At 44.6% G+C, this 27,615-nt stretch overlaps 1 protein-coding gene across 2 annotated transcripts in view; it reads right to left on the bottom strand.

The window, feature by feature from the left end:
• Window positions 1-1,624: 1,624 nt before the first annotated feature.
• Window positions 1,625-27,615, bottom strand: part of NTPCR (nucleoside-triphosphatase, cancer-related) — a 165,054-nt gene continuing 139,063 nt past the window's right edge. For both annotated transcript variants that reach the window (XM_073671451.1, XM_073671452.1), the window contains one exon: window positions 1,625-1,769. In XM_073671451.1, coding sequence (XP_073527552.1) covers window positions 1,689-1,769 — 81 coding nt within the window. In that variant the 3' untranslated portion in view covers window positions 1,625-1,688. The remainder of the gene's footprint in view (window positions 1,770-27,615) is intronic.

The following is a 27,615-nucleotide window of genomic DNA, read 5'->3' as shown; positions in this document are numbered from 1 at the left end:
TGATTTTACAATATAGCCTGCTAGAAACCAGGAAAAAAAGTCCAAGTACGGTTCAATTGCAAAAAAAGTTTAATTCCACAGTTTTTTTTTTACCGTGTTCAGTAAATGCTAAAATTGACCTGTCATTATGATTCCCCAGGTCATTACAAGTTTGTAGATGCCAAATATATATAGGTTCTTTTTTATTTAAGAGGAGAAAATAATTTCCAAAATTTGTAAAAAAAAAAAATGGTGCCATTTTCCAAGACCCGTAGCGTCTCCATTTTTCTGGATTCAATAGTCCACTTAGGAGACTGGAAGCTGCAGTCATCTGATCACTTGTGCTACATATAGCAGTAGCAGAAATGATCATCTCCTATGAATGCTGGCTATGGGCCGGCGTCCATAGTGGATCTGAAATGACAGGCACAGGGGCTTTCTGCAGACCCCCGGCTGTCATTCCAACCCATCAGCACCCCACAGTCATGTGACAGGGGCACCGATGGGAGGGGTTTATGACGCGCTTCCGGTAAACGTGAGTTAAATGCCGCTTTTAGAGACTGACACTTTAACATGTTAACAGCCGTGGGTGGATCGCGATTCCACTTGTGGCTGTTAGGGGCACATGACTGCTGACCAAAACAGCTGTCATGTGCCTGAAAAATGCAGGCTCAGTGCCGGAGCCCACATCAAAGAAAGGAAGGCGACCTATGGTGTACCTGTATGTCATAGGTCGTAAAGGGGCTAATTAATGCACTCTGACTGTTCACCAGTGTGTGAAATGGCAGTCTTTTAGCTGCATAAATCATATGTTCTTTTTTCCCCCTGCATGACACCTCCACTAGAGAGAAATGAATCTCTTAAAGGGGTTTTCCCATGAACAAAGTTAATTTTAATTAACATTTTAATCAATAGATCTTTGAATAGTAACAAGTTCCACAATTGGATGTGTTTAAAAAAAAAATGTTTTCTGAGATAATCTTATAAATGTGCCCCTGCTGTGTACTGTGTAATGGCTGTGTCTGACCATACAGGAACATGGTCTGATCATACCACAGCTCCTGGGCAGGGGAGGAAGCAAAAGAGAGTATCCACAGGTAAACTATTTCACTGCCTGTTTTTAAACAATGTTTTACCTAACAGAAAGAATCATGAGCGATCCTCTGCTGTAATGTCTGTATATTCTTTTGCTTCCTCTCCTGCCCAGGAGATGTGGTATGATCAGACCATGTTCCCGCACGGTCGGACACATCCATTACACAATACACAGCAGGGGCACATTTATAATATTATCTCTGCACCGTAACATTTTTTTAACACATCCAATTGTGGAACTTATTTTTATTCTAAAATCAATTAATTAGAATGTACCTTCTCAGTGGGACAACCCCTTTAACTCCCAGTTGATCTTATCCTAAATTAAAACCTTAACTTTACAAGCTATTATCTCCACAATGGAGATAAGAAAATAAAAAATAAAACATGTTTTACTCAGCTCTGCAGATACTATTTCACTATATGGCCATCTACACATGCTCAACTGGTGAACAATTCTCTTCAAGAGAAACCAAATTGTACTCCCTTCACCTTAATTTTATTGACTAAATAAAAAATAACAGATTTATTAAGACCAAGAAGAATACAGTTATGTTGTAAGAGTTTATTATGTTTAACGTGTCAGTGTTGTAAAGAGTGATAATTAGTTGTTCTTATTTGGATTTTGCAATGACGCAGTCTTGTATTGAAGCCACTATTTCATTCAGTATTCCATCTCGATTTTCTTTTGTAACCTAGAATACAATAAAAAGAATGCACAAATAGTAAAACATCTACAAGGCCAGAACAGAATATAGAAGTAGTACTATATAACCAAATGAATGACAAATATATGCATACTTACAAGAGATGAAAATGCAATAACCAATTGGGGAAAAATTTATTATACTTTAACAGGAATCTTTCACAGGTTTTTACTGCCCCATCTGAGAGCAGCATAATGTAGAGGCAGAGAACCTGATTCCAGCAATGTATCACTACTGGGTGCTGCAGATCTAGAAGTTCTCTGAATTTGAGCTCTGTATAACCCCACACACATGACTAATTGGCAGCTTTCTGAATACACTGTGCATAGGCAGAAAGCTGGTAATCAGTGATGGGGGTGTGGTTGGACGACCTGGCAGCAAATTTACTGTCCTCTAGTGACAATTTCCTGCTGATTAAACAGTGATTTTATAAAAAGATAAACTAAGCAGAAGATGCTATAGGGTCACTGTCCCCATATCATGCTGCTCTTAGATTAGGTTGCAAAAGCCTGCTGACAGATTATACCAGTAATACCATAAGCATTTTGTTGAAGACTGGCTACAGAATGAGTTGACTAACTATGATGGTGTAATAGGGAGTTTGTAAGTCTTCATCCTTCTTTTTCTGAGTTCCTCTCAGCTGATTTATGACTACAGACCACATGAAAGGTGAAAATGCAGGGATACAAAAAGCCGGTAAATTGAAAACTGTGTAAAATTTGTAATGTAGCCCGAACACAGAACTTATTTTTAGGCCAATTATACACACTGTATGCACTTAAGAAATTATTTTTCCCCCAAAAGATGGACACCCCTTTAAGGCTAAGTGCACACTGTGTCTATGCACTTGGCATGCATTATATTTTGGAAGTTTTACCCAACATATACTGCAATATTCCTATAGGCCTAGTTCTATTTTTATTACTAATACATGTTAATAAATCAAAAATGACACATACATACACACATTATATACAGTATATATACACACACAGTAGTGTTCAAAAATAATAGCAGTCCAATATGACTAACCAGAGTAATCACTGTTTTTGGTATAAATTATATTACCACATGTCTAACAATTTACCAGTTTGTGCAGTAGATTCTAAGAAAACCAACAGACTCCGCATTCATGATCTGCATGTTTTTGAGTCTGTGTATTTGAATAATTAACCGGTTCAGGACCGCCCACTGTACATAAACGTCGGCGCTGCCTGGGCTCTATGCAGCGCCGACGTTTAAAAACGGTGGGTAGTCCCGCAGCGCTCAGCACCCCCAGGGTCCTGCAAGCGCTGCGGTTCCGGTGCAGAGAAAGAGCTCTGACGGGGGACATCATCGGGACCTGATTGGATCAGGGCACAATGATGTTAACCCTTTGCTATCTTCTATATGCCGCGATCTATAATGATCGTGACATATAGAAGATAGTGAGAGGAGAGGGGGTCGTCAACTTACCTCTCCGACGGCCCCCTGATATCTTCCAGGACCTTCCGTTGTTATGGCAGCTGGAGGTCACATGGCCGCCTCCAGATCTGCCATATATGGTGTCCTGCTAGGCTCAGCCTGCAGCTGAAGCCTGGCAGGAGACACTGACTGTGAAACAGTCAGCAAAGATGTCATGTAATGTAATACATGTCTATTACATATCATGACATCAGTGATTAGAAAAATAAAAATTAATGTCCCATACAGGGACTAAGTAAAAATGTAAAAAAAAAGTCAAAAAAATGTTTTCAAACTGTTAAAAAAAATCACAAAATAAATAAAAATAAATAAATAAAATATTAAACCAATAAATCCATATATGCAAAAACAAAAAAAGTACACATATTTGGTATCGCCGTGTCCGAAACAACCCGATCTATAAAACTGTCACACTAATTAACTCCTTCTGTGCACACCGTAATAAAAATAAGTAAAAAACAGAGCAAAAAACTATGCTTTTTCATCATATCGCCAAACAAAAAGTGGAAAAAATGCGATCAAATAGCAAAATGGAAATAAAAATGGTACCGCTGAAAACGTCATCTTGTTCCGCAAAAAAAAGCCGTCATACAGCTCCATCAGCCGAAAAATAAAAAAGTTATAGCTCTCAGAATAAAGCGATGCGAAAAAATATTTTTTCTATAAAATTGTTTTATTGTGTAAAAGCGCCAAAACATAATAAAAATATACGCTAAGTGTAGTATCGCTGTAAACTTACTGACCCGAAGAATAACGCTGCCTGATCACTTTTACCACATGCAGAACGGCATAAAAAAAACCCTCAAAAAACAATTCCTGAATTGTTGGTTTTTGTTAATTTTACCTCCCAAAAAACGGAATAGAAAGCGATCAAAAAATGTCACGTACCCAAAAATGGTACCAATAAAAATGTCAACTCGTCCCGCAAAAACCAAGCCGGAACATGACTCTGTCGGCCGAAATATGGAAAAATTATAGCTCTCAAAATATGGCGATGCAAAAACTAGATTTTGCAAAAAAAAACGTCTTTTAGTGTGTGACAGCTGTCAATCATAAAAACCCGATATAAATCTGGTATCTCTGTAATCGCACCGACCTGAAGAATAAAGTAATCTCATCACTTCTACCGCACGAGGAACGGTGTAAAAAATAAATAAAACCAATTCTTCACCTGCTACTGATTTGTTTATTATGTCTCCCAAAGATCGCAGTAAGGCTCTGCTCACATTCATCCTGCGCTATGCGCTGAGCACTTACACCAGAGTTTCCGTGTAAATCTCTGAAATATGTGATTCAGCCGGAACCCATGACGGAAGATTCCGTGTAATGAGGCAGATATAGGCCACTGTGGATGCCATCTGGCCTGTGATCCCACAGTGTCAGCTTTTTTAGGCGTGCATAAAAGTGCGGTTGGCCACAGTTTTGTGCACTTCTGAAAAAAAGGACACCACTAAACAGAGGCCAGACGGAGTCCAGAGTAACTCTGCTGCCTCATTACAGTGAATGGATCCTGCAGGGGTTTCATCTGAATTACATCACTTGGAAATTTAGACGGAAACCCCGATGTAAGTGCTCAGCCTAGAGCGCCGGATAAATGTTACGTAAAATGTTCCCAATAAAAGCTTCAACTCAGTCCTCAAAAAAAGCTAGTCCCCACTCAGGTCCGTCATCTGTTAAAAATATTTCAAGTTACCAGGTAGCAGAAAGGCGAAATGGCCCTTGCCCCCCAAAAGAAATTCAGAAAATTTTGTGCTCCCAAATCCAAATGCCTATTCTACAATAATTTGTTCTCCAATTGTCAAATAGCGCTCCGTCCCTCCCAGATCTCGCCGTATGGCTAAGTGGTACGATACAGCCACATATGGGGTATTGCCACGTTTAGAAGAAATTGTGTGACACATTTCGGCACCATTTTTTACCCATTGCCCTGTGTGAAAATGTAAAATCTGAGGGTAAAACATTTTTTTGTGGCAAAAATATAATTATGTTTTTTTCACTGCCCAATGGTATAAATTTAAAAATTAAAAAATACTCACTACTTCCCTAGATGAATTCCTTGAGAGGAAAAAGTCAAATGGCGCTCCTTCCCTTTCAAACCCTGCCGTGCGCCCAAACAGTGGTTTTCCCCCACATATGGGGTATCGGCGTGTTCAGGAGAAATTGCACAACAAATTTCATGGTGCAATTTATCCTATTACCCTTATGATAATGCAAAATTAAGGGATGAAAAACGTTTTTGTGGGAAAAATATGAAAATTTTATTTTTACAGCTCAATATTATAAACTTCTGTGAAGCACCTTGGGGTTCAAGGTGCTCATCACACATCTAGATAAGTTCCCTAAGGGGTCTAGTTTCCAAAATGGTGTCACTTGTGGGGGATTTCTACTGTTTAGGCACATCAGGGGCTCTCCAAACGCAACATGGCGTCTGCTAATTATTCAAACAAATTTTACATTCATAAAGTCTAATGGCGCTCCTTCCCTTCCGAACCCTGCCGTGCACCCAAACAGTGGTTTTCCCTCACATATGGGGTATCAGCATGCTCATGAGAAATTGCACTACAAATTGTGTAGTCCATTTTTTCCTGTTACCCTTGTGAAAATAAAAAAATTGGCTCTAAAGTAACATTTTTGTGAAAAAAAAGTTAAATGTTCATTGTTTTCTTCCACATTCCAAAAATTCCCGTGAAACACCTGAAGGGTTAATAAACTTCTTGAATGTGGTTTTGAGCACCTTGAGGGGTGCAGTTTTTAGAATGGTGTCACTTTGGGGTATTTTCTGTCATAAAGGCCCCTCAAAGTCACTTCAAATAAGATGTGGTCCCTAAAAAAATGTTTTTGTAAATTTTGTTGGAAAAATGAGAAATCGCTGGTCAACTTTTAACCCTTATAGCTTCCTAACAAAAAAAAATTTTGTTCCAAAATTGTGCTGATGTAAAGTAGACATGTGGGAAATGTTATTTATTAACTATTTTGTGTGACATATCTCTCTGATTTAAGGGCATGAAAATTCAAAGTTTGAAAATTGCAAAATTTTCAAAATTTTTGCCAAATTTCCGATTTTTTTCACAAATAAACGCAAGTGATATCGAAGAAATTTTAACAAGATCATGAAGTACAATATGTCATGAAAAAACAATCTCAGAATCAGGGGAATCCATTGAAGCGTTCCAGAGTACTTACTTCATAAAGTGACAGTGGTCAGAATTGAAAAAATTGGCCCGGTCACGAAGGCAAAAACAGGCTCTGGCGCGAAGTGGTTAATTGAAAGAGGGTGTGTTCAAAATAATATCAGTGTGGAGTTCAATTAGTGAGGTCAATCATTCTGTGAAGAAACAGGTGTGAATCAGGTGGCCCTTATTTTGGGTGAAGCCAGCACATGTTGTAGATGCATTTCTCCTTGAAAGCCTGAGAAATATGGGTCGCTCGAGACATTATTCAGAAGAACAGCGTACTTTGATTAAAAAGTTTATTGGAGAGGGTAAAACTTATAAAGAAGAGCAGGCAATGATGGGCTGTTCAGCTAAAATGATCTCCAATGCTTTAAATGGAAAGAAAAACCAGAGAGACGTGGAACAAAACAGAAGTCTACCATTTGAATGGATCGAAGAATAGCCAGAATGGCAAAGGCTCAGCCAATGAACAGCTCCAGGATGATCATAGACAGTCTCAAGTCACCTGTGAGTACTGTGACAGTTAAAAGACACCTGTGTGAGGCTAATCTCTTAACATGAAGTCAAAAATTGAATGGGACTACCAACCGTAGAGCAGTGTAGAAGGTATATTAAAATATAACTTTTAATGCATTAATTAAAAGAGCCAAATGGCTGATAAGACAACAACAGTAAAATGTAAGCAATACAATTAAACAAGTTGCCACCTATAGGATTGGGGTGAAAATATATTCACAATATGCCCTCAAATGTAAGTAGGTGATGCAACAGACAAATATAAGAAAGGAACAATCTCGCCATGTGTTGGAGTACAGTCCTAACTCAATCCAGGTCAGATCCCATGTGTCCTGGGAAAATCCAGAAAATACAATCCATAAAAAAGATATTATAGAGGGGGGAGAAGCTACCCACACAATACCCACAATTAATCTCATATGGGACCCTGAGGGATTTATTGCACATGCCCCAAAATGCTCCCAATCCCAGCATTTTGGGGCATGTGCATAGGGCATGGGAGTGGGAGCATTTTGGGGCACATGAAATAGATCCCTCTGGGTCCCATATGAGATTAATTGTGGGTAGTTTCTCTGAATAAATCCATGGGATCTGAACTGGATTGAGTTAGGACTATACTCCAACACATGGTGAGATTGTTCCATTCTTATATTTGTCTGTTGTATCACCTACCTACATTTGAGGGCATATTGTGAATATATTTTCACCCCAATGCTATATGTGACAACTTGTTTAATTGTGTTGCTTACATTTTACTGTTCTTGTTGTCTTATGAGCCCCTTGGCTCTTAATTACCGTAATGCATTAAAAGTTTTATTTTAATATACCTTCTACCCTGCTATCTTAACAATAAATCCTCGCAAAGTTCCACTGTTAAAAAAAAAAGAAAAAGAAAAAGACATGTACTGAAGCGGATACAATTTGCCAAAGAACACATCAACTGGCCTAAAGAGAAATGGAGAAACATTTTGTGGACTGAAGAAACTAAAATTGTTCTTTTTGGGTCCAGGGGCCGTAGACAGTTTATCAGACGAACCCCATACTCTGCTTTCAAGCCACAGTACACTCTGAAGACAGTAAAGCATGGTGGTGCAAGCATCATGATATGGGCATTTTTCTCTTACTATGGTGCCGGTCCTATTTACCGCATACCAGGGATTATGGACCAGTTTGCATATATTAAAATACTTGAAGAGGTCATGTTGCCTCACGCTGAAGAGGATATGCCCTTGAAATTGTCTTGTTGAACCACCAATGACCATAAACACACCAGTAAACAATCAAAATCTTGGTTCCAGTCCTAACAAACTTGAGGTTATGAAGTGGCCAGCCCAATCCCCAGACATTGATCAAATAGAACACTTGTGGGGTGACATAAAAAAATGCAGTTTCTGGGGCAAAGCCAACAAATGCCAAACAACTGTAGGATTTAGAGAAAGCATCCTGGGCTGGAATAACAGTTGACAGGTGGCAGAAGTTGGTTGACTCTTTGCAACATAGATGTGAAGCAGTTCTAAAAAACTGTGGGTATACAGCTAAATATTAGGTTAGTAATTCACAGGAATGATAAATCCTCAAAAAAAAAGTACATATTGTGAACTTGTAAAGACAAATACAGACACTGCTACTTTTTAGAACAGCCCAATGTTCAGTTTTTGCTATTTTCTGTAAAGCAGCTAAAATTATACACATTTCTCCTCATGTTTAGAATTAGAAAACAGTGTGCACTGTTCCTAATGCATGGAAATAAAAACAGGTTTTTGAACACACGGCTATTATTTTTAACACCACTACTGTATATATACCGTATTTTTCGGACTATAAGACGCACTTTTTTCCTCCAAAATTTTGGAGGAAAGTGGGGGGTGCATCTTATAGTCTGATATACAGAAATACTGTGGCTGTGGGTGGTGGAGGATGTGGGAGAAGCGATAGCGGCGCACTATCAGCGTGGGGAGCAGTGAATATTCATTTTCCTTAATAGCCGGCACACTGTGCCACCCTTCATCCCTGTATGTATGGCACCCCCGTCGCGCTGCACAGAAAAAAAATTAAACAGTTATACTCACCTCCTCTCTCCTCCAGCGCTGTGTCCCGCTCTGTGCTGGAATAATCACTGCTCCCCCTATCGGCGTGGGGAGCAGTGACCATTCATTCTCCCTAATAACGCGCACACTGTAGCCGCAGCGCGGCTCCTGCTGCGCTCAACTGTCGGTGTGCCCGCTATATGAATATTCACCACTCACCATGGGAGTGGTGAATATTCATGAACTTTAATAGCGGGCATGCTGACGGTCGAGCGCAGCAGGAGCCGCGCTGTGGCTACAGTGTACGTGCTCTTAGGGAGAATGAATGGTCACTGCTCCCCACACACGCAGTCCTGGCGTGGGGAGCAGTGACTATTCCGGCACAGGATCTCGCTGTGTGAGAGAGCATGGCAGTTACGCCATGCGAAGCTCACACAGTGAGAACCCTGAGGAGGCATAGCGGGACACAGCGATGGAGGAGAGAGGAGGTGAGTATAATTGTTTATTTTTTTCTCTGCAGCGTGACTGGGAACAGGGGGTGCCATACATACAGGGATGAAGGGTGCCATACATACCAGGAAGAAGGATGAGGGGGGCCATACATAAAGGGATGAGGGGGGCCATGCATACAGGATGAGGCATGTGGAGGGGGGTATACATACAGGGATGAAGGGTGCCATACATACCAGGAAGAGGAATGAAGGTGCCATACATATCAGGAAGAGGGATGAAGGTGCCATACATACCAAGATGGGTGTGAGTGGGGGCCATACATATCAGGATGAAGGGTGCCATGCATACCTGAAGAGGGATGAGGGGTGTCATGCATACCAGGATGGTGGATTGGGGTGCCATGCATATCAGGATGGGGATGAGGGCCACGTATAACAGGAAGGAGGGGGCCATATATACCAGGATGGGGAATAGTAAAAGAATTGGGGGACATTACCCCTATAACAGTGTCAGCAGCAGACCCCTCCCCCTTAACAGGGCATCATGACCACATTTTTTGCTTACATTTTCTTTTTCTATTTTCCTCCTCTAAAACCTAGGTGCGTCTTATGGTCCGGTGTGTCTAATAGTTCGAAAAATACGGTATATATATATATATATATATATATATATATATATTTGATGAGCGAGCACTAAAATGCTCGGGTACTCGTTACTCGGGTCGAGTAAATCGTAACGCTCGGGTGCTCGACCCAAGTAACGAGTACAATGTAAGTCAATGGGAAACTTGAGCATTTTTCAGGCAGCCACCCGGAGGGAGTCTAAAAATTGATCAAATCTATCAAAACAGTGAAATAACATGGGAACAGCATGGGGAAGACCCCTGGAAGCATCTCTGAATCCCAGGTCACTGCTGTGAACAATGTTGTCAGAGTATTACGCCACTTTTACGGACTGACAATAAAACATACAAAAACTAAGCTAAAATGGATTAACAAAAAACAAAAATGCTCCTCCACACCTTGGGCTATGTTCAAACGTAGTGTTTTTGCACTTTTGCATTTCTTTCAATGGTGAAAAGTACATTCACCAGTAAATGTAATTTTAACATTTTACTACCTTATCTGGTCATGCGGTGTGTCAGACATGACCAGACACATCCTGATTCATTTATGAAGGAGGGACTGTGAAAGTCACAAAGCCTATTTTTACAGGGCTATCAGGCTCTTAATATTGTTAGAGAGCTAGCAGTTGGCCCTCACTATTGTTAGAGGGCCATCAGTGAGCTATGTTTTTCATAGCCGTATATTGTTACTGCAATATATCCATCTGAGGTGGTCAAATTTTATTTTTCATATATATTTTGTAAAGTTTGAAATTTGGATGTTCAGCAGGTAGCCCTCACAATTAGAGTGCCAGTAGGCATCTTGGGGACAGATGAAACAAAGATAGAGCTTTTTGATAAAGCACATCATTCAACTGTTTACTGTAAATGAAATGAGTAAACAAACAGGGGCCCACCTCATATTATTAGTCAGGCTAGGGTATCTGATCAAAAATACCAGACCATAGCCTGAATATGCCTACTCAGAAATATATGAAAAAACGGGAGGAAACATGAGTATAATGGCATAAAAGGCAATTTTTATTAGTAGAAAAACAATACCCATCAATTTATTAAATAAATCACAACATCTACGACAGGGCATAAGGTGCAGTGTGCCGGACTCTGCGATGCCACACAGAGGAAGAAGGCAAAACATATACACACACGGTCAAAATTGTTGGTACCCCTCGTTTAATGAAAGAAAAACCCACAATGGTCACAGAAATAACTGGAATCTGACAAAAGTAATAATAAATTAAAAATCTATGAAAATGAACAAATGAAAATCAGACATTGCTTTTCAACTATGCTTCCACAGAATTTTTTAAAAAAATTAAACTCATGAAATAGGCCTGGACAGAAATGATGGTACCCCTGAAAATAATGTGACAAAAGGGACATGTTAAATCAAGTTGTGTCCACTAATTAGCATCACAGGTGTCTACAATCTTGTAATCACTGGGCCTGTATATAGGGCAACAGATACTCACTGTGCTGTTTGGTGACATGGTGTGTACCACACTCAACATGGACCAGAGGAAGCAAAGGAAAGAGTTGTCTCAGGAGATTAGAAAGAAAATTATAGACAAGCATGGTTAAAGGTTATAAGACCATCTACAAGCAGCTTGATGTTCCTGTGACTACAGTTGCACATATTATTCAGAAATTTAAGATCCATGGGACTGTAGCCAACCTCCCTGGATGTGGCCACAGGAGGAAAATTGATGACAAATCAAAGAGACAGATAATACGAATGGTAACAAAAGAGCCCAGGAAAACTTCTAAAGAGATTAAAGGTGAACTTCAAGCTCAAGGAACATCAGCTTCAGATTGCACCATCCGTCGTTGTTTGATCCAAAGTGGACTTCATGGGAGACGACCAAGGAGAACACCATTGTTGAAAAAAAATCATAAAAAAGCCACACTGGAATTTGCCAAACTACATGTTGACAAGCCACAAAGCTTCTGGGAGACTGTCTTATGGACAGAGGAGACAAAAATGGAAGTTTTTGGCAAGGCACATCAGCTCTATGTTCACAGACTGAAAAATGATGCTTATCAAGAAAAGAACACTGTCCCTACTGTGAAACATGGAGGAGGCTATGTTATGTTCTGGGGCTGCTTTGCTACATCTGGCACAGGGTGTCTTGAATCTGTGGAGGGTACAATGAAATCTCAAGACTATCAAGGGATTCTAGAGAGAAATGTGCTGCCTAGTGTCAGAAAGCTTGGTCTCAGTCGCAGGTCATGGGTCTTGCAACAGGATAATGACCCAAAACACACAGCTAAAAACACACAAGAATGGCTAAGAGGAAAACATTGGACTATTCTGAATTGGCCTTCTATGAGCCCTGACCTAAATCCTATTGAGCATCTCTGGAAAGAGCCGAAACTTGCCGTCTGGAAAAGGCAACCTTCAAACACGAGACAATTGGAGCAGTTTGCTCATGAGGAGTGGGCCAAAATACCTGTGGAGAGGTGCAGAAGTCTAATTGACAGTTACAGGAATCGATTGATTGCAGTGATAGCCTCAAAAGGTTGTTCAACAAAATATTAAGCTAAGAAGAACCATCATTTCTGTCCAGGCCTATTTCATGAGTTTAATTTTTTTTAAAAAATCTTTGGAAGCAGGGTTGAAAAGCAATGTCTGACTTTCATTTGTTCATTTTCATTGATTTTTAATTTATAATACTTTTGTCACATTCAAGTTATTTCTGTGACAATTGTGGGTTTTTCTTTCATTAAACAAGGGGTACCAACAATTTTAACCACGTGTGTATCATTATATATATATATATATATATATATATATATATATATATATATATATATATACACACACACACACACACACACACACACACACACACACACACACACAGCTCAAAAAAATAAAGGGAACACTCAAATAACACATCCTAGATCTGAATGAATGAAATATTCTCATTGAATACTTTGTTGCTGTGCAGCCCTAAAAAGAAATGCCACCCCACACCATTACTGACCCACTGCCAACCCGGTCATGCTGAAGGATGTTGCAGGCAGCAGATCGTTCTCCATGGCGCCTCCAGACTCTGTCACGTCTGTCAAATGTGCTCAGTGTGAACCTGCTTTCATCTGTGAAAAGCACAGGGCGCCAGTGGCGACTTTGCCAATCCTGGTGTTCTGTGGCAAATGGCAAGCGTCCTGCACGGTGTTGGGCTGTGAGCACAACCCCCATCTGTGGACGTCGGACCCTCATACCACCCTCATGGAGTCTGTTTCTAACCGTTTGTGCAGACACATGCACATTTGTATCCTGCTGGAGGTAATTTTTCAGGGCTCTGGCAGTGCTCCTCCTGTTCCTCCTTGCACAAAGGCAGAGGTAGCGGTCCTCCTGCTGGGTTGTTGCCCTCCTACGGCTCGCTCCAGGTCTCCTGGTGTACTGGCCTGTCTCCTGGTAGTGCCTCCAGCCTCTGGACACTACGCTGACAGACACAGCAAACCTTCTTGCCACCGCTCACATTGATGTGCCATCCTGGATGAGCTGCACTACCTGAGTAACTTCTGTGGGTTGTAGAGTCTGTCTCATGCTACCACGAGTGTGAAAGCACAACCAACATTCAAAGTGACTAAAACATTAGCCAGAAAGCATTGGTACTGAGATGTGGTCTGTGGTCCCCACCTGCAGAACCACTCCATTATTGAGTGTGTCTTGATAATTGCCAATAATTTCCATCTAATGTCTATTCCATTTGCACAACAGCATGTGAAATTGATTGTCAATCAGTGTTGCTTCCTAAGTGGACAGTTTGATTTCACAGAAGTTTGATTTACTTGGAGTTATATTCTGTTGTTTAAGTGTTCCCTTTATACTACCTATTGAACCTGTTCTACGCCCGGGTGATGAGCATTTTTATTGGTATATGGTCTCCCATGCTGGTATGTGCTGCCCTCATCTGGTATTTGTGCTGCCCCCATCCTGTCCCCACCATCCTATCCTGGTATGCATGGCACCCCTCATCCCTATCCTGGAATGCATGGCACCCCTCACCCCCAATCCTGGTATGCATGGCACCCCTCACCCCCAATCCTGGTATGCATGGCACCCCTCACCCTCAATCCTGGTATGCATGGTACACCTCATCCCTATCCTGGTATGCATGGTACCCCTCATCCTGGTATGCATGGCACCCCATCCCTCATCCTTGGTATGCATGGTACCCCTCATCCCTATTCTGGCATGTATGGCACCCCTCATCTCCCAATCCTGGTATGTATGACACCCCTCATCCCCCAATCCTGGTATGTATGACACCCCTCATCCCCCAATCCTGGTATGTATGGCCTCCTCATCCCCCAATCCTGGTATGTATGGCCTCCTCATCCCCCAATCCTGGTATGCATGGCACCCCATGCCTCATCCTGGTATGTATGGTACCCCTCATCTCTATTCTGTTATGTATGGTACCCCTCATCCCAATTCTGGTATGTATGGCCTCATCCCAGAAACCTGGTATGCATGGCACCCCCCATCCCTATCTTGGTATGCATGGCACCCCATCCCTTATCCTGGTATGAATGGCACCCCTCATCCCAATTCTGGTATGTTTGGTACACAATCCCTCATCCTGGTATGCATGGCACCACATCCCTCATCTTGGTTTGCATGGCACCACTCATCCCCCAATCCTGTTATGCATGGCACCCCATCCCTCATCCTGGTATGTATGATACCCCTCATCCCTATCCTGGTATGTATGGTACCCTTCATCATGGTATGCATGGCAGCACATTCCACATCCTGTTATGCATGGTACCCCTTATCCCTATGCTGGTATGTATGGCACCCTTCATCCCCCAATCCTGGTATGCATGGCACCCCATCCCTCATCCTGGTATGCATGGCACCCCTCATCCCTATTCTGGTATGTATGGTACCCCTCAACCTGGTATGCATGGCACCTCATCTCAATTTTGGTATGCATGGCACCTCATCCCAATTCTGGTTTGCATGGCACCTCATCCCAATTCTGGTAGGCATGGCACCCCATCACTATTCTTGTATGCATGGTACCCCGCATCCCTATTATGGTATGCATGGTACCCCTCATCTCTATTCTGGTATGCATGGTACCCCTCATCCTGGTATGTATGGTCCCCTTACCCCCCAATCCTGGTATGTGTGGTACCCCTCACCCCCCAATCCTGGTATGTGTGGAACCCCTCACCTCCCAATCCTGGTATGTATGGAACCACTCATCCTGGTATGCATGATCCCCTCACCCCCCAATCCTGGTATGCTTGGTCCCCTCACCCCCCAATCCTGGTATGCGTGGTCCCCTCACCCCCCAATCCAGGTATGCGTGGTCCCCTCACCCCCCAATCCAGGTATGCGTGGTCCCCTCAGCCCCCAATCCAGGTATGCGTGGTCCCCTCAGCCCCCAATCCTGGTATGCGTGGTCCCCTCAGCCCCCAATCCTGGTATGCGTGGTCCTCTCACCCCCCAATCCTGGTATGCGTGGTCCCCTAACCCCCCAATCCTGGTATGCGTGGTCCCCTCACCCCCCAATCCTGGTATGCGTGGTCCCCTCACCCCCCAATCCTGGTATGCGTGCTCCCCTCACCCCACAATCCTGGTATGCGTGGTCCCCTCACCCCACAATCCTGGTATGCGTGGTCCCCTCACCCCACAATCCTGGTATGCGTGGTCCCCTCACCCCACAATCCTGGTATGCGTGGTCCCCTCACCCCACAATCCTGGTATGCGTGGTCCCCTCACCCCCCCAATCCTGGTATGCGTGGTCCCCTCTATCCCCAATCCTGGTATGCGTGGTCCCCTCACCCTCCAATAATGGTATGTGTGGTACCCCTCATCCTGGTGTGCATGGTCCCTTCACCCCCAATCCTGGTATGTGTGGTACCCCTCATCCTGGTATGCGTGGTCCCCTCACCCCACAATCCTGGCATGCGTGGTCACCTCACCCCCAATCCTGGTATGAGTGGTCCCCTCACCCCCCAATCCTGGTATGCGTGGTCCCCTCACCCTCCAATAATGGTATGTGTGGTACCCCTCATCCTGGTATGCATGGTCCCCTCACCCCCAATCCAGGTATTTGTGGTACCCCTCATCCTGGTATGCGTGGTCCCCTCACCCCACAATCCTGGTATGCGTGGTCACCTCAGCCCCCAATCCTGGTATGCGTGGTCCCCTCACCCCCCAATCCTGGTATGCGTGGTCCCCTCACCCCCCAATCCAGGTATGCGTGGTCCCCTCACCCCCCAATCCTGGTATGCGTGGTCCCTTCACCCCCCAATCCTGGTATGCGTGGTCCCCTCACCCTCCAATCCCGGTATGCGTGGTCCCCTCACCCCCCAATCCCGGTATGCGTGGTCCCCTCACCCCCCAATCCCGGTATGCGTGGCCCCCTCACCCCCCAATCCCGGTATGCGTGGCCCCCTCACCCCCCAAATCCTGATATGCGTGGCCCCCTCACCCCCCAAATCCTGGTATGTGTGGCCCCCTCACCCCCCAATCCTGGAATGCGTGGTCCCCTCACCCCCCAATCCTGGTATGCGTGGTCCCCTCACCCCCAATCCTGGTATGCGTGGTCCCCTCACCCTCCAATAATGGTATGTGTGGTACCCCTCACCCCCCAATCCTGGTATGTGTGGAACCCCTCACCTCCCAATCCTGGTATGTATGGTACCACTCATCCTGGTATGCATGATCCCGTCACCCCCCAATCCTGGTATGCTTGGTCCCCTCACCCCCAATCCAGGTATGTGTGGTACCCCTCATCCTGGTATGCGTGGTCCCCTCACCCCACAATCCTGGTATGCGTGGTCACCTCAGCCCCCAATCCTGGTATGCGTGGTCCCCTCACCCCCCAATCCTGGTATGCGTGGTCCCCTCACCCTCCAATAATGGTATGTGTGGTACCCCTCATCCTGGTATGCATGGTCCCCTCACCCCCCAATCCTTGTTTGTGTGGTACCCCTCACCCTCCAATAATGGTATGTGTGGTACCCCTCATCCTGGTATGCATGATCCCCTCACCCCACAATCCTGATATGCGTGGTCCCCTCACCCCCCAATCCTGGTATGCGTGGTCCCCTCACCGCCCAATCCTGGTATGCGTGACCCCCTCACCCCCCCAATCCTGGTATGCGTGGTCCCCTCACCCCCCTATTCTGGTATGCGTGGTCCCCTCACCCCCCTATCCTGGTCTGCGTGGTCCCCTCACCCTCCAATAATGGTATGTGTGGTACCCCTCATCCTGGTATGCATGGTTCCCTCACCCCCCAATCCTTGTTTGTGTGGTACCCCTCACCTCCCAATCCTGGCATGTGTGGTACTCCTCATCCTGGTATGCATGATCACCTCACCCCACAATCCTGATATGCGTGGTCCCCTCACCCCCCAATCCTGGGATGCGTGGTCCCCTCACCCCACAATCCTGGGATGCGTGGTCCCCTCACCCCACAATCCTGGGATGCGTGGTCCCCTCACCCCACAATCCTGGGATGCGCGGTCCCCTCACCCCACAATCCTGGGATGCGTGGTCCCCTCACCCCACAATCCTGGGATGCGTGGTCCCCTCACGTCCCAATCCTGGTATGCGTGGCCTCCTCACCCCCCAATCCTGGTATGCGTGGTCCCCTCACGCCCCAATCCTGGTATGCGTGGTCCCCTCACGCCCCAATCCTGGTATGCGTGGTCCCCTCACCCTCCAATAATGAAATGTGTGGTACCCCTCATCCTGGTGTTAAAAAAAAAAGAAATATGCAAGTTTGTATTGTCATAATTGTACTGACCTGGACAATGATATTAACAGGTCATTTTTAGTAAAGAATAAATGCCCCCCCCCAAAAAAATCCCCCCCCCCCAATTTTTTTTTCACAATTTTACTTCACTTGGATTTTTTGTCATTTTTCAGTAAACCGTATGAGAAAATGGATGGTGCAATTCAAAAGTATAACTAGTCTGACAAAAAAAGCCCTCATATGGCTTTTTCAGTGAAAAAATTAAAAAGTAACAGCTCTTGAAAGAAAGAAAGGGAGGGAAAAATGACAGCACAAAAACTAAAAATGCTAGGTCCTTAAGGGTTGAAAAGTAAGGAAAGAAAAGTTTTTGTGTCACAATATCAGATGGTTTGATATTAAAGCCTTCCTGATCCATGAAGAAAATGTACATCATGCTCAGGAGCCAGTTCTCGTAAATTTTCTTCAGCATTACCTTGAGGCTGCTTTCAGTGCACGTGCGTGATCAGGCAGTGAGGGGCTGTAGTGTAACCCATAGCACTGCTGCTGCTGCTGCTGCAACTGATGGGTCCGAAGCTAGCTTTGACAGTGGCCTACTAGGGATAGGTAGCGGAAAAATAGTACCAGACCGACGGGTATGTGAAAACTTAGAACGCACGCAACTACTACAAGCAGCTACATGTTCAATCACATCCTGATACAACCCCGGCCACCAAAAACGACGAGAGAGGAGGTCTGCGGTTGCCTTACCACCTGGATGCCCAACAAGCACAGAGTTATGATGTTCCTTAATTACTTTGCGTAGCGTCGACATCTCTGCCGGGCAGGAGGCGGAGACGCCGATCTCCTTACCACCGCGGTCCTGGTCCGGTGCTCTCCGTCCCTCTTCGGGCCTCCCACGCTGTGCTTGCCCGGGGTGCGTGCACCGTGCGCAAATGACAGGGCACTGTGCTTAGGGTGCACGCTCCCTGCCTCTTAAAGGAGCCGCGCGCCGTCCTAAAATGTCCCCGGCCGATGGCCGGAGGACATCTGGTATTTAAGGCACCTCCTCCAGAATGGAATGCTATGTTGTAGTTTGTGTGCTAACACTCTCTCCAGCCCTCAGGTCCCAGTGCTGTACGCCAGCCTCTCAGCCGTGCCCGCCAGCCTCTCAGCCAAGCCTGTCCATCAGTCAGCTCAGTCCGCCTGCCTACCAGACGTGCACATCAGTCTGCCCATCTGTCGTGCCAGTCCGCTTCGGCTATCAGCTCAGTGGAAGTCGCCTGCTCTCACACGAGGTTGGTCCCAGAGTGCCACCTGGTTCACCTTCCCGCTCTCTCCTTGGTTCACGGAGTCTACTAAGCCGCCGTGTAGCCAGGGTCGGTCCAGGTAGGCACTTAGTTAAGCCACTCTGGTCCCTCCTTCTACCACGGCACAGTTCCACTATCCGGACCCGTAAGACTTTGCGGCTCAGATTAGATGGTACAAATAATCTTCCTGAAGGGCAGGAGGAAGGGGCATACCCCTGAGCCTCCAACACCTCATCCTCCAGGTCAGGATATAGTGCCGAAATGATTACAGAAAGGGGTAGCATCGGGGCAGGGTTCTCATGGTCACCACCACCAGGGAAGCTCCGGGATAAAGCATTACCCTTGACATCTTTGACCCCTGGACGAAAAGTGACAACAAAATTGAACCTAGTAAAAAACAGGGACAATCTGGCTTGCCTAGGGTTGAGACGTTTAGGTGACTGGAGATATGACAGGTTCTTATGGTCAGTGATAACAATAATAGGATTGACAGCCCCCTCCAACCAATGTGGCCATTCTTTGAGCGCCAATTTGATGACCAAAAGTTGCCTATTACACACGTCATAATGTCTCTCAGCCGAAGACAATTTTTTCGAAAAGAAGGCGCATGGACGCCATTTACCAGGGGGTGGACTCTGAGACAACAGAGCCCCAACCCCGACATCAGACGCTTCAACTTCCAAAATAAAGGGTTGGGAAACATCAAGTTGACTGAGTATAGGTGCAGTGGCAAAATGATTATTTTTCTTCCTTAAAGCCTGGAGGGAAGCATTGGAAAAATCAAACCCCTTAGTCATGTCAGTAAGGGGATTCACAATTACAGAGTAATTTTGGATAAATTTCCGGTAAAAGTAGAGCCTTCATGTTCTCGGGACGTCCCCAATCAAGGACTGCGCGAATCTTCTCCGGATCTATCCGAAAAGCTGAAGATGAAAACTAGTACCCCAAGAACTGCACCTCCTGAACAGCGAAAACACATTTTTCCAGTTTGGCATAAAGTTTGTTATCCCTTAAAGGGGTTTTCCACTACTTTATATGATCCCCCAATGTATTCCCCCAGGGCCCATAAGTGTTTCTCTAAATACCTTGTGGTGCCTTTTCTGCCTGTGAGCGGCACTAACACTGGCCGCTCACAGGCATCACGTGACCCCCGGCTGCAGCCGGCTCTAACATCCGCTGATGTCACAACAAGTCCAGGCTGCAGCCGAGGGTCCCTCTTTCGCGTTCCACCGGTGGCTGCTGGGTTGCGGGAGGGGTTACCCCGTGCGTCACACCCGGCATCCACCGCGCGCTCTCCCTCTCCTCATTCACTGGCAAAATGCGCGGTGGATGCTGGGTGTGACGCACAGGGTAACCCTGCCCACAGCCCAGCGTCCACCGAGGGAAGTGCGTCACTGATGTCACGCCTCACTTGACATGACATCAGTGACAGGTCACGTGATGCATCTGAACGGCCAGCGATAGCGCCGCTCAGAGGCAGAAAAGGTACCGCAAGGTATTTACAAAAACACTTCTGGGCCCCAGGGGGATAATTGGGGGGTTCATATAAAGTAGTGGACAACTTCTTTAATATCTGGAGCACCTGCTTAACATGCCCCCGATGGGTCTCAAAATCAGGTGAGTAAACCAAGATATCGTCCAGACAGACCACCTCAAACCTCTCCACCAAATGATGGAAAATGTCATTTATGAAATGCTGTAATACCGCAGGTGCGTTAGTCAAACCAAAAGGCATAACCAGGCTCTCGAAATGTCCTTCCGGGGTACTGAACACTGTTTTCCATTCGTCCCCTTCTCTGATTCTAACCAGATTATAGGATTCCCTTAAATCGAACTTGGAGAATACTTTAGCTTCTACAACCTGGCTGAACAAATCAGAGGAAGAGGGTATGGATCACGGATTGTAATTTGATTTAATTTCCGGAAATCTAAACAGGAATGTAGACCGCCATCTTTTTTCTTCACAAAGAAGAACCCTGCCACCACGGGCGAATATGAGGGTCTGATATGTCCCTTCTCCAGACTTTCCGCAATTAAATCCTTCATGGCTTGTCTCTCAGGGCCAGAAAGATTATACAGTCTGGACTTGTTTAGTTTAGCTCCGGGGGTCAGGTTAATAGGACAGTCATATGCATGATGAGGAGGCAAATCCTGACACCCCCTCTCAGAAAAAACATCCTCAAAACCAGACAAAAAAGCAGGTAATATTTAAACAGCAGCAGCAAGCAAGGGAAATATTTAAACAGTTCTCATGGCAGTAATCTCCCCATTCAATAATCTTCCCAGTTTGCCAATCCACCAATGGATTATGTTTAACAAGCCAAGGAATACCCAAAACAATAGGTGTGGGAATATTGTCCAGGACATAGCAAGGGATTATTTCACAATGAACTGAACCCACCCTCAGTTTTACATTATGTACAATCTGAGTAAATGCTTTCTGTGCAAGTGGCGCAGAGTCAATGGCAAGATGGAAATAGGTTCAGCTAAAGCACAGCAAGCAAGACCATGAGTTTTCACAAACTCAGCATCAACAATGCTGACAATGGCTCCACTGTCAACAAACACAGAAGTTTTCTCGGTTTTGCTCTCTAGAACCACCTCTGCTGACAGGACAAAGTGGGAACTGCAGGTTGGTAACAAATGCACCCCTTGTTTATCCAACTCCAGACTACCAAGAGTTAATCGAGTCTCCTTTTGTTTAGGAATTGAAGGACAGGTCCCAACAAAATGTCCCTTGTATTTTTTGGCCTAGTATCTCGTGGCGCTCGAGAACATGCTCGAGTCCCCATCCTGCATGTTTCCCGGCTGTTAACCAGCCAATAAACATTTGGGGTTTGCCCGCCATACACAGTAATGTCGTAACCAAGATGGCTACTGGCATTACTGTGATTGGCCGGCCACATTGTGTCATGAGGTCTTATAGAGAACCCGGTGACGCTATGCTCGGCACACTCTCCTCACGCCCACCTCTCAGAGCCTGAGAAGATTTTTACTATCACTGACCTGGCGCCAAGAGGTGGAAGTGAGGAGCAGTGAATGTTCATTTAAATTTACATCTGATTAACTGTTATTACTACCTTAGATCCCAATTCAGTCACATTATAGGCTAAGGGATTAAAGTGATTCCAGCATGCAAAATTGAAAAAAATATATATTTTGTTTATTACATACAATAAAGTTACAGTTAAAAACAAGAACATAATCATAGGGGAATTAAAGAGGAGGGGAACCTCCAAAAACAAGAGACACTGAATAAATAACATCAATACGGCTACTATAAATACAAATACAGAAGTGAGATATAACCAATTAATTACATATTACAAAATATAGTGAACATAAAGTACCATTTTCCATTCATAAAGTGCATTGAGCAAACTTCAATTAAATATACAGATTAAAGTGCACAGTGCCAAGACAAAATGCATTCTAATGGAAATGGGTTCACAAATATTTCATGCTAGTTGTATAGACATCAAGATAAATTCAAAATGGACAATCGGTTACCAAAAGAGGCCTGACACAGATGTAAAGTGCAAATGAATAGGTATAGGACAAAAGATGAAAGTGACATCAATTTGTTATTTACTAGATAGACTAATATAAATAGACTAAATGTCAAAATCAAGCATACACTTGTTAACCATAATTGCCACAGTTAGCTAAGAGTGCAAAAAGTAATCAGTTACCTGGTGCAAGATGTGAATAAGCAAGGGGTATTTTACAATGACGCCATGTCTCATGCAGCCCCGACACCATTTCACAGTCGCTTCTCTGGGGGCGAGACTGTCTGTGTTTTTCTTTTTACTACTGGGTTAGTAATGAAAGTGTGTGACAGACACACTCCGTTACAAACACCAGGGCTTGATGTCAGCGCCAGATTGCCACCGCACCAGAGCAATCGGTCGAGGTGAAGCGCCAGAATTGGCACATCTAATCAGATGCGCCATTTCTGGGGTGGCTGAGGGCTTGTATTTTTAGGCTGGGAAGGGCCCAATAACCAAGGACCTTCCCAACCTGATAATATCAGCTAACAGCTGTCTGCTTTGCCTTAGCTGGTTATAAAAAATAGGGGGGAGTTTTTTAAATTTATTTATTTAATCATAAAAAGCTGCCGGATAAGCTCCACACACAAGGTACTATAAGGTGCAATGTTATAATGTGTTGTGGGGTTGCGAAATTATCTATTTAATCTATATCATCTCTCTCTTTATATAAGCTTGTTTTCAACTAGCTTTAAGGCTATGTTCACACATTGAGTTTTTGCTGTGTTTTTTTGCTGCATTTTTTATACAAATTAAGGGTACATTCCCACGATCAGAGTTTGTTCAGGCTTTCACACAGTTGAATTTTCGTATGAATCCAGCACTTCAGCTCACTTGAGTTTTTCCTTGTGTTTTTGCCACATGCGTTTTTTTATTTCTTTCATATGTTACTACATGTGCAAAGATAGATATGTGGTAAGATAGATATGAGTGAGATGTATAATTAGTGCTTTGTGTGTGTATCTTACTGTACATGGATAAACCTAATAAATAAATGAATGAAAAAAAATTACGCAGGGTCCCCCTTATTTTTGATAACCAGCAAAGGTAAAACAGTAGCTCCCTGGTTATTGGGCCCGTCCCATCCTAAAAATACAAACCCGCAGCCACCCCAGAATTGGCGCATCACATAAGATGCACACATTCTGGCGCTTTACCTGGCTCTTCCTGATTGACTTTGGTGCGGTGGCAATCGGAGTAATGATAGCTGGAGTTGATGACAGCTGTGATTTTGTCAAAAATCACAGGTGCTATCAACCCTTGGTGTTAGTAATGGAGAGGTGTCTATCACTTTCCTGCTGTTCACATTCGCCGGAGACTTTGAGGAACGTGGATTACTTCGGAGGACTGGCATGTCAACATTTTTTGTAATTGGTGAAAGAGGGAAAGTGTGGGGGAGTGTTTTTTCAAATAAAGTATTTTTTCTTTGTGTGTGTTTTTATTAAAGGGTTAGTTATGGGGATGTGTCTGATAAACACCTCTCCATTACTAATTCCAGGGGTTGATGGCAGATACGATTTTTGACAAATCACAGCTGTCAACCCCAACTACTATTACCCAGGGCAATCAGGAAGAGATGATCTCAAGTGATGCGACACTTCTGGTGCTTGCATTTTTAGGCTGGAAAAGGGGCAATAACCAGGGACCTTCCCAGCCTGATAATATCAGCCCGCAGCTGTCTGTTTACCTTGGCTGGTTGTCAAAAATAGAGGGGACCTCACGTTGTTTTTTTAAACGATTCAGTTATATCCCACGACCTAGGAGTCAGAGATGTGTCCAGACATTTTCCTCATGCTGTTCCCATTGAATTTGAGCGCTGTTTCCATCCATTTCAGCGATTTTCCTGCCTCCCCCAGCTTTCCTGCTACGGTCTGCTGGAAAAATGCTTGAGTTTCCCATTGACTTCTATTACATAATATTCGTTACTAGAGTCGAGCGGGTCCGAGTGTCCGACCTGCTCAATTCAAGTAACGAGCAGTCGAGCATTTTAATGCTCGCTCATGTCATGCAAGGTGTGGGAAAGACTTAGTGCAACACAAAGGGAAGAGGGAAAGGGAGCCCAGACTCTAGGGAAAGGGGGGAGTAGAGATCTCCTAGGCAGGTCTAGTGTCACTCTGTCACCCCTAACAACCCTATTTTGGTTCTTCACCAATCGCCACATGCGTGCCTCGCCTTGTCTTGTCTTTCCCTGGCATATGGCTAAGGCAAGGGAAGGGAGGAGATGAGCACTAGTCGATCCCCACTGAACACTGAATGCAACAAGGGAGGACAAACAGGGGGAAATTGCTTAGCTCTAGATGACTCCAGAGAAATGCGCACACGTCCTCAAGCACCAGAGAGGAAGAAGTACTGCTTTTACTAAAGCCTTCACAAGGAGTAATGAATATCGCTGGCACCTCCCTCTGGACCACAGGAGGTATTTATACACCCAGGCCAGGGTTTTAATTAGCCAGAGGAAGGTAGCCGTTGGGTCCTAGAGACAGAGAAGATGTCTGTAATGCCAAAAGTAGAGATCTCCTGCAACCAACTGCAGGGCGACTGTCTGTCACTTCTGACACACCCGTGACAGCTCATCACTAGTAACGTCCCCTTTCATGTAAAATAATCTCTGGAGGCAGACTCTCATGCAAATCAGTATCCATCCCATAGCCTGGAAAGCACATTTACATAGCTTGGTGTCACGGATGTGTCAGATGCAACAGACAGTCGCTCTGCATCTGGCTGCAGAAGGTCTCTGCTTTTGGCATTGCAAACGCCTTCTTAATCCTTCTGACTTTTGAACCCAGTGGCAACCTCCCTCCTGCTCTGATTGACACACCTTGAACTGGCTGTTTATAAACTCTGTCTGCTTCAGGGAGTCGCCGGTGATATTCACATTTTCCATTGTGTAGGCTTGGAGCTTGTTTGGTGTTATCTCTCTGGAGTCTTCTCAAGCTAAGTTTCTCCCTACTTGTTTGTCTCCCTTGTTGTCTTTAGTTTATAGTGGGGACTGACCAGTGCTCATCCCCCCACCCCCATCCAGGGCCTCGCTCTAGGGATATACAGGGCTTAGGTTACCTGCTTGACGATTGGTGTGGAACCAATATAGGGATGGTAGGGTAGGCAGGGTGTTATTAGATCTGCCTAGGGGCCTCCACTGCCCCTTTCCCTAGTGTCTGGGCTTCCTTCCCCTCATCCCTTCGTGTTCCACTTAGTCTTGACCCCACTGTGCGTGACACCTGGAATAGATCATTTACATATAAGAAAAATAAAGTATTTCTCTGGCATAAGACATCAGATTGCAGGTACAAGGGAACATTTTATTCAGCTTCCTATAACCTACAAGCCCATATAAGCGGCTTAGGAGGTACGATCCGACTAACAGATTCCCTTTAGGACAACAGAGATCTGGAGGATTTGTGTGGTTTGTTGAACTAATAGCTTGTTTGGGGAAGGAGCTGAGACCGCCTCCTCAGCATCGGATGCCAGATGTAAAATACGGCTGATGAATCTGGGCTATTATGTCTATTTAAACCTTTCACAGATTATTGTTTTTAAAACTTTCACAGATAATTTTTACAAAACTACAAAGAAACAAATCCAACACCAATAAAAGTAATGCACAACAGTCGTGGGAACGGCTCCCAAAATCTGGCAAAGTATGTGCTGGACAAGTAATCTTATTAGGTTACTGACTTGAGTGTAAGAATGTGTAATGGCTAATCAAGACTGAGGAGAGAAGGGGAAAAAATGCAATAAAAAATGATCAGTTATATATATACACACATACATACATATATACATACATACATATACAGTGCCTACAAGTAGTATTCAACCCCCTGCAGATTTAGCTGGTTGACACATGCGGAATTAACTTGGCATTGTGACATTTGTACTGTAGATCAGCCTGGAAGTGGGAAATGCACTGCAGCAAATTTTTTTTTTGTTTTTTTTTAAACGTAAAAAGTTAATTCAGAGTGTCATTTATTATTCAACCCCTCAAACCACAAGAATTCTGTTTGGTCCCCCTAAAGTATTAAGAAGTAGTTCAGGCACCAAGAATAATGAACTTCACATGTGTGGATTAAAGGTCTCTTTTGCCAGCCTTTTCTGACTATTTAAGACCCACCCCAAACTTGTGAACAGCACTCAGACATGGTCAACATGGGAAAGACAAAAGGAGCATTCCAAGGCCATCAGAGACAAGATCGTGGAGGGTCACAAGGCTGGCAAGGGGTACAAAACCCTTTCCAAGGAGTTGGGCCTACCTGTCTCCACTGTTGGGAGCATCATCCGTAAGTGGAAGGCTTATGGAACTACTGTTAGCCTTCCACGGCCAGGACAGCCTTTGAAAGTGTCCTCCAGTGCTGAGGCCAGGCTTGTCCGAAGAGTCAAGGCTAACCCAAGGACAACAAGGAAGGAGCTCCGGGAAGATCTCATGGCAGTGGGGACATTGGTTTCAGTCAATACCATAAGTAACGTACTCCACCGCAATGGTCTCCGTTCCAGACGAGCCCGTAAGGTACCTTTACTTTCAAAGCGTCATGTCAAGGCTCGTCTACAGTTTGCTCATGATCACTTGGAGGACTCTGAGACAGACTGGTTCAAGGTTCTATGGTCTGATGAGACCAAGATTGAGATCTTTGGTGCCAACCACACACGTGACGTTTGGAGACTGGATGGCACTGCATACGACCCCAAGAATACCATCACTACAGTCAAGCATGGTGGTGGCAGCATCATGCTGTGGGGCTGTTTCTCTGCCAAGGGGCCTGGCCATCTGGTCCGCATCCATGGGAAGATGGATAGCACGGCCTACCTGGAGATTTTGGCCAAGAACCTCCGCTCCTCCATCAAGGATCTTAAGATGGGTCGTAATTTCATCTTCCAACAAGACAACGACCCAAAGCACACAGCCAAGAAAACCAAGGCCTGGTTCAATAGGGAAAAAGTCAAGGTGTTGGAGTGGCCTAGTCAGTCTCCTGACCTTAACCCAATTGAAAACTTGTGGAAGGAGCTCAAGAATAAAGTC

This window comes from Phyllobates terribilis, unplaced genomic scaffold (genome assembly GCF_046119375.1).
Source record: "Phyllobates terribilis strain yellow unplaced genomic scaffold, ASM4611937v1 Scaffold_3__8_contigs__length_932513732, whole genome shotgun sequence".
Lineage (NCBI taxonomy): Eukaryota > Metazoa > Chordata > Amphibia > Anura > Dendrobatidae > Phyllobates > Phyllobates terribilis.
Note: the sequence above shows the minus strand (reverse complement) of the source record. Positions and strands in the feature narration are given on the sequence as shown.